Below are 7,980 nucleotides of genomic sequence, written 5' to 3' on the forward strand. Positions count from 1 at the left end.
TTGGCTGCAGATCAATTAAGAGAACTACTTAAGGCAGTTTTCTGGTTAGGCTGCTTTCCTTGTAATGGTGTTGGAGAAGGCAGCGTTGGGGAGGTCACATCGCGTGATGGGTGAAGGGGTTTGTTTGTTTTTAATAGGGAAAATAATATCTTTGCTTGTGTCTCCATTGCCTCTTGAAGCCGTATTTTCAGTGCAGGTGCAGGGGGCACACTTGGGAATGCTGGATTTTTATCCTCCAGCGAGGTTTTAGGAAATCCTACCTCCTGGTTGCAGGGAGAGCCCTGAAGAAGGGGCTGTGAAGAGCTGGGAAGCGCTCAGAGGGGTCAGAGTGGCTCAGCAGCAGTGCCCCTTGCCTCCATGTGAGCTGTGTGTGTTTTAAGCTCCTCTCTGCTCAGCTGGACAAAGTTTGAGGTCCCAGGACTGGGGAAATACTGAGAGTTTTGTTTGTGTGACTACACGACACTCTGAACCTCTGCTGCGAGCTTTCTGTTGAACCTTGCTTCATACCAAGGGCTTGCACAGCAGCTGGAGCCACCCAAGGAGCGTGCTGGGTCTTTCTTCAGGAACCCCCCCTTGTTCCTCCCCCACATTGTCACCAGCAGCACTCAGATCTCCTTGGCAAGGAACCAGCCTTGCTTATCAGCCTCAGAAGGACTTCAAGGAGCCAAATGCCAAGAAGTATTTACAAATATATATATATATATATATATAAATAATAAAATGAGGAAATGGGCAGACATTTAAAACATCTGGTTTTGCATAGTGTGACTCTGTGGGACTGAAAGCAAGGCACATGGTATTGTTGTAGATTATATTAACATTACTCAATACCTTTTCTCTGAATTCCTCTGCTGGAGGCTGTTTTCTTGCAGCACGTTTCCTCATGAAATGGCAAAAAAAAAAAAAAGTACTGGGGGTGGCTGAATTACCACACTGTGCTCCTTTCCTTTGGCTTGGGTGTGAAGCCCTTCCAGGAGGAACCCTGTGACCTCTGCTCCCATGCAACATGCACTGACCTCAGCTGCTCCTCAGCCACGCAAAATGAATCGCATTACTAGGACCATGCCTTATCCTCATGGGGCAATACCAGGGCAGCCAGAGCAAGGCTGGACATGCTTCTTTAGGGAGTGTGGAGGCACTGAACATCCACCGCAACGTGTAGTGTCCATTTCTTGTTTATTTTTAAATGCTATTTAGGGAAAATGCCAGTGACTGGTCAAGGGCCACATGAATGTCGCTGCAAGCATGGGTGATATTAGTGGTTTCCTGTGCTGTTGAGGCTTTTCCCTTGTCTTTTGAGTATTAACCTTTAGACTTCCAAGGCTGGCCTTTCCTGGGAGATACCCACAAAAGGCTGAGATCCCACTGGCGTGGCTGTGTGCCCGATGAGCGCCGACGGTGGGATGATTTGTTAGTGCTGCCCTGTGCTGTGAGAAATTCATTACATGTACCAAGTGATTAGGTTTTGATGATATATGTATCAAAAATTACTGAAGACACATTCTGTTCAGATTTTATTTGGTGTTTCATCAGCAAAGTAGCAGTGTTATTCAATATGTGAGAGAACCTTTTTCTTTTAGTTGAAGGCAACTGTGTGGCTTTAGTGCTGTACCATTGCTGTACGGATGACAAAGTCAATACTGATAGGCAATTTTCATGAAAGACAAGGCACATCTTAATTCTGGACCATAAAAATCTAACAATTAACACTTACAAACAATTTGATGCATTCAAAGCATTTCGGACACGTTGGCTGGCCAGTCCTGCCATCTTGACAGCAAGACAGGTCTTGCTGACCACTAAACCTCATCTATACAGATGGAATGATGATGCTGAACATCCCCTCTCTTCTGGCTCTATGCTGGGGGTACCAAACTGTCTGATCCCATTTCTATTTGCTTTAGCCCATGGTTTTCACCAGGCCCTGGATAACTCCCTGATGAGGACCAAAACATTTCTGCTGCTTTCACGGAGGAAAGCAGGTAGATGGGAGGTGTATTGGCACCTGGGGGAGGAAGCTACATCAGGAAATAATCTCACCTGAGTGAACCTGACCTAAACCTAGGCACAAATTAGTGTTTTCCCTCTGCTGGACCCACTACAACACTCCACTGGTAGCACAGTACACACATCAGAATACAAAAGTCTGTAGAAGGAATCAGGATTATAGGTTTTACTGAGGGGGTTCTGGAATAATTAACTCAGGTTTTTACCAGCTCTGAGTCTCTATTCATGCCTCCTCTTCCATTTTTCAGGGTGGAATCAGTGTGCTACCTACAACAATTAATGGATACTGTAATTGAAAAACATGGCAGGAAAAACTCCCGAGGCTATTAAGGTTTTGCAAACACCTCAGCTTTTGATCAAGCAAGCCAAGCAGTCCCTGAGCTGTGGGGTGCATCGCTGTGACTGCCTCTTCCCCATGCAGACCCTGAGTCAGCATCGCCCACCCGTGCAGGCTTAATTTTATGTACGTAGGTTGTCCCACTGATTTCAGTAGGATTATTCATTCGTTTAATTTATTAATGTATTCCAAATGCTCTGCTGGCTTGTTGTCACAACAAAGACACGGTATGAACTTTCTGCAGGACTTCCAAGAATGCCACCGCTGCATTCACTACTTCTCCAAACCACTGTGCAGAGAAAAGGAAGCATGAACAGAACATTAAAAAAACATTTCTATCAGCTAGGAGCTACATTTTCCTGTTTTTTTATTTTACAATGGAGAAATGAAGAATTAAAAACAGCAGGAAAGGGGTTTCTTCCACACACAGAAGAACAGGATGCAGGTCGCTGCCCACAGCAAAATCCTTTGTATTCAGTTCCCATTTCTGTTGCAATTAAGCCTCAAGTATACAATAAAAACAGCAGAATCTTCAGGAAACTTGTGTACCCTTCAAATCACATGCTTATTCTTTAGCACCTTTTTGCCTTGTAGAGCTCTGGGTTGCTGCGGTACATAATGAAGCTAGCTAGCCCTGCTTGCCCTGGAAGATGTACTCCTGGTGAGCTAAGGCAGCATTTTGCAATGATGCCAGTGCTCACTTGAGACTGTTTTCAAACCTACAGGATTCCCTCTCCTCCAAGGGAGCAAGCCTACAGTTTGATCTCTAGTAAAGCATGGAGCAAGCCAGGAAAAATCTTCCTGTCCTGTTTGGAGGCTGTACCATCGGTGCAGGCTGTGTGATGCCTCCCTCCCGCTCAGGTGAAAGGTGCTTGCTCGCATCAAGTCCCAGCAAAACGAAGAGGACTGCTCCCCAAAGCACAGTGGTCAGGTCTTTGTGGTGCTGCAGCAGGTGCCTGCATTTCCCTGTGAGCTGGTAGCGAGGCCAGCAGCTCCTTCTGCCCTTTCTGCTTCACAGGCAATGCAAACCCAAAGGGAGATGCACCTTCCCTCTGCTTTGCAGCACTGAAACTGGGGAGCAGCTTTACCCTGAGAGAGCATTTGCTTTGAAGGGAAGTTAGAAGCTTTATACAGTAGTTAGCAAACATACAATATCCAGTGCATTGTTTACGGGGAAAAGGATGGAAAAAACATTCAGGCTGGGCCCCACACAAGCTTAGCCCAAGCAATCAGGAAGGGATCCTGCCCAAAAAATATGATACAACAGGAAAAGTCTGGTCTTTTGTCTGGCTGAGTTTGAAGGAGAGCATTGTTTTGTGTACTTTGCAAGTGTGTTTGCTCAGAATAAACTGCAAATGGGAGAATGGTTCTTCCTAAATATAGTTTCTCCTACCTTTTTTATCTTATGCTCTCTGTCTTGGCCCCTTGTTCAAAAGGTCTGGTTCTGCAGCTTTCCTGCAAGCTCTTACCTCCCAAGCTCAGCAAGGTGGTTAAGCTCCTATCTTTAGGGTGTCTGATGCTTTGGGAGTGAGCATCGCTACCTCACTCCACCAAAAGCGGTGCACCCACACAGGCATGAGTATGGCTCTGGGAAGCGGTGTGGGGCTGAAGAGCTCCACTGCCCTTACAGTCCCTGCTCTGCTGGAGGAGGTTTGTGCTGCTGGAGTTCTAAAAAGGTTCATTCAATTACTTGATTACTTCTGTAATTACATTTTAGAAGGAAAAAAAAAAAGAAAGGAAAAAAAAAAAAGAAAAAACATCAACAACAAAAACTAGCTGCTCATGGCTGCAGTTACTGATTCTCGCCTTAGTAAAACGATTAAGAATTTGAAACCCATTTCAACGAGAACAAGGGGAAGATGGGGGTTGAACAGCAGATTCCTGCTGCAGTGTAGAGAAGGTAGTGGGGGGGGGGGGGTACAGTAGCATTTTTTTTGGAATGACAAAAGATTGGAAGGGCAGCAGGGAAACTGCTGCTTTTGCACCCCTGCATTTTAAATATAAGCAGGGGAGACCAAATGACACAGGAAATTAATTGCTTTTCCTTTGGAAGCCAAATCAATATTTCACATTTGACATTTTTAAGCCCAGTTAGGTTTTGCAGAGCTAAAGAGCAACCTGGGCAGGTAATTGCAACCCCATCCCATCTAAACCTGTCTGTTCCCTATTAACCCTTTACTTCAAGGAGCAGAGGTTTATACATCAGCTAACATTCCAGACCTTTTGCCATGAGGAATGATTTTGGATGCCTTCATATCTGTGCATCTGCCTCTCAGACCTGCCTTTTCTGAGAGAGAATCAGGTCCTGCCTTCCCTGAAGCCCCAAGACTAGCTTTCAGATGTGAAGGCATGCAAAATCATCTTGGACAGATAGCATCACCCCTCTCCTTCCCCACCCCTGCCCCCCCCCCCCCCCCCAGTTTTTTTCCCCTTTACAAATCACGCTCCTTGCCACTTGTAGCTCCACATCCCTGCTCCCCCGGAGGCGCGGGTGCTGTTACCTGCGCTCACCGCCTGCCCCACCGTGGCTCTCTGGCTGCTCGGGCACCCAGCAGTAGTTGTCCGCTGCATTTTTGGCTGGCCGCTTCTCCCGCTTGGCTGCCCTCTTCCTGCAGGCCAGCACGACCAGGGCAAAGGCCAGCAGCACCAGAATGGCCACCAGGCTGCCCAGGATGTAGTAGAGGAGCAGCCGGGGGCCGTCGGCACTGTGGTCGGGGCTGTGATCCGACCCCAGCACCGTGGGGGCTGGCAGCATCATCCTGCTAGGAGTGGCAGAAGGGCTGCGAGTGCTCGTGGTCCATGGGGCGCCTGCTGTTTGGAGGATGCTGGTGGTCTCTGGGGTGCCCGCAGGCTCCTCTCTGTCAGTGGGGGTGGTGGGACAGCCACTGCCATTCTGTGGGAGGAGGCCGGGCAGGCAGAGGCACTCAAAGCTCCCAGGCAGGTTGCGGCAGAGCCCACGGCAGGGGTTCTGCAGGCACTCATCCACATCCAGGCAGGCGTTGCCATCACGCTGGTAGCCAGGTCGGCAGGCACAGCTGAAGCTGCCGGCCGTGTTGTGGCACTCATGCTGGCAGGGCCCCTCCAGGCACTCATCCACATCCAGGCAGCGGCGGCCATCGGGTGCCAGGACGTAGCCGGTCTCGCAGACGCACTCAAAGCCTCCAGGCCGGAGCTGGCAGGACCCCTGGCACGGGTTGGAGTGGCAGGCGTGCTCCAGCAGGCAGGAGGTCATGTCAGGGCCCAAGATGTAGCCGGGCCGGCAAGCGCATCGCATGGGCTGCCCCTGCTCTTCCAGGCACAGCTGCTGGCAGCCCCCATTGTTGTGGGTGCAGCCGGCAGGGCAGAGGGGCCCGGGGGGGTGCCAGGCGAAGCCACCCCCCTCCAGCGGCTCCTTGCAGACGGTGAAGGCTGGCCTGTTGCCCCCCTCGCACACCACCTCCGCCAGCGAGCCAAAGGGGGCTGCCGTCATCCGGGGGCTGCGCACCGCGAAGGGCGTCACGTAGGTGATCTGGCCGGGGCCCCCCAGCCACGGGGGCCCGCACATCCCCTGGAAGCTGAACTTGCAGAGGAAGGCAGGCACCGCGGTACGGCAGGAGCGGTCAACCCAGCCCAGGCGGCCGTCGGGGCCCGCAGGCCGCAGGATGACACAGCGGGTGCTGAGGCAGGTGACATGGGGCTCGGCCAGCCAGGCTGAGTAGTTGCCGGGCTCCCCGCCAGCCACCCAGCTGAAGCCCCGCAGCGGCTCCTCGGCCTGCATGCAGCGGCCGCGCTCCAGCCGCAGCCCGATCCAGGCCATGCTGGCCGCACCGGCTGCCATCAGCTGCCCCAGCTGCTCGGCCTCAGCCGCGCTGCCCACTGAAGCCAGGTTCCCCCCGTTGTTCCGGCAGTGCTCCTGGGCGCCATTCCAGCCCAGATTGTCCCGGTGCAGCGTGTAGCAGGCAGTGCCGGCGCAGAGCACCTCGACGTCCTCGCTCCTCGCCACTGACAGCAGCAGCAGCAGCAGCAGCAGGGCTGCGGCCATCCTGCTGGTTGGACGGACGGGCAGACACTGCCTCACATCCCCTCGGCTCGCCGCGCTCACCCTGCTCGTATCCTGTGCTGCCGGGGCTCCTATTTATCACCGGAGGCCACTGCTTCCTGTAGCGTGGCTGCGCCACTCGCTGCTTGTTGGACACAGCTGGGATGTTTGCCTCCGTTTCTTCTCCTCCAGCGAGGCAGGCTGCTCGTTCCCATTTCAGACGTTTCGCTGCAAAGGGACTTTCTTTATTTTGGCCGGTGCTGCTTTTCTGTATGAGAAAGTAGCCTACATCGTGCTTTTTTTGGTTTTGGAGGGCTTACTCTCCTCACTCACCCAGTAGATAATTTTTCTAATCCCTAAAAGGGCCTTGTAGTTTTCAACCATGCATTTGCTAAAAGCGGGGAAAAAAAAAAAAAAAAAAAAAAAAAAAAAAACAAGCCGTGGGATCCCTCGCTGTCTGCCTATGAAAGAGACTGAATATTTGGCGCAATGTCTCATGAGCAGACTAAATTTCCAACGTGCTTTTCCCCTCTTGGTGTGCTTTAAATAGCTGGACGAGCCCTGGATTAGGAGCTGGGTCATGAGAACATCCAGGCTGCCAGGAGGGAGCCAAGCCGCTCGCTTGTGCTGAACCCGCTCCCAAGCCGAGGAAGCACTGCAGTGGCCTCAGGCCCTGGGTGAGCATCTCTGCTGCCGCGCTCCACCTTAATAACTCCTCACTTGACCTCGAACCCAGTGCAGGGCAGAAAATCAGCTGGGTTTTGTTGGTGTCAGCAGCTCTGCAGAAGGCTGTCAATTACAGAACAAAGATGTTAGTGTAGTGTGCTGTAACATTTAAACAGACACATCACTTTATTGTTATTATTTTTTTTATTTTTACTGCAAACTGTCCTTTTAAAGCTGATTCCTGCCTGCTGCATTTCAGCTAGAGCAGTGTCTGCGCCGAGGTCAAGATGGTGACAGCTTTAGAGGCAGTGGAGATGAGTAATGGCCCGTCCCGAAGAAGAGATGCAGAATTGCCTCTCCAGACACAGGGCTCCTTTCACTTTCCCTTCAGTGTTTGGAGATCCCTGGATGAAGATGAACAGGCTGAGGAGGCTTGATGACAGCTGATAGAGGGTTCGTATGCATCAAGCAACATGGGGCAGTTTATTTGCACAATCATCAAACGTATGGTACACGAGAGGGTGGAATAACAAAGGAGCAAAGCTCTAATGAGGAGCAGAGTGTCTTGGCACATGAAGAAGCTGCCACCGGAGGCAGGGAAAAGCAGCGTGTTAAGCAGAGGTGGAATAAGAAACACCTGCAATCGGGGATGTCCTCATGCCTGCCACCCCTCATGGGGCATTGGGGGCACCCTCACAGGTCTCGGTCAGGGCTGAAGAGCAGTTGTCTCCAGGATGGCTGGTCCCCTTGACAGCCACCCACCTGTCTGCATCCCCACACTCCTCTCTGAGAGCTTTCTTCTCTCAGCTGCTGATGCAGATCTTAACGTCTAGGCCTGCAACTCCGTCTCTTCCTTTTTGCTTAGTGGGCATCCGTAATTACCATTATTTCTATGTTCTTTCCAGCACTCTTGTTATTTGTTAATTTTTTAATGTGCTGAGTTAGCAAAGTT

At 51.2% G+C, this 7,980-nt stretch overlaps 1 protein-coding gene across 1 annotated transcript; it reads right to left on the bottom strand.

Annotated features, from left to right (window-relative positions):
• Positions 1-1,501: 1,501 nt before the first annotated feature.
• Positions 1,502-6,723, bottom strand: CD93 (CD93 molecule). The gene is made up of 2 exons (XM_068675181.1): positions 4,846-6,723; positions 1,502-2,633 (listed from the first exon to the last, which is right to left on the bottom strand). Exons 1-2 carry the CDS (start codon positions 6,363-6,365, stop codon positions 2,618-2,620), a joined length of 1,536 nt encoding a protein of 511 aa, XP_068531282.1. The 5' UTR covers positions 6,366-6,723; the 3' UTR covers positions 1,502-2,617.
• Positions 6,724-7,980: the final 1,257 nt, after the last annotated feature.

Source organism: Anas acuta, chromosome 3 (assembly GCF_963932015.1).
Source record: "Anas acuta chromosome 3, bAnaAcu1.1, whole genome shotgun sequence".
Lineage (NCBI taxonomy): Eukaryota > Metazoa > Chordata > Aves > Anseriformes > Anatidae > Anas > Anas acuta.

Excerpts from the sequence above, each read along its gene's own strand:
- CD93 (XM_068675181.1), bottom strand. The coding sequence starts at position 6,365 with ATGGCCGCAGCCCTGCTGCTGCTGCTGCTGCTGCTGTCAGTGGCGAGG.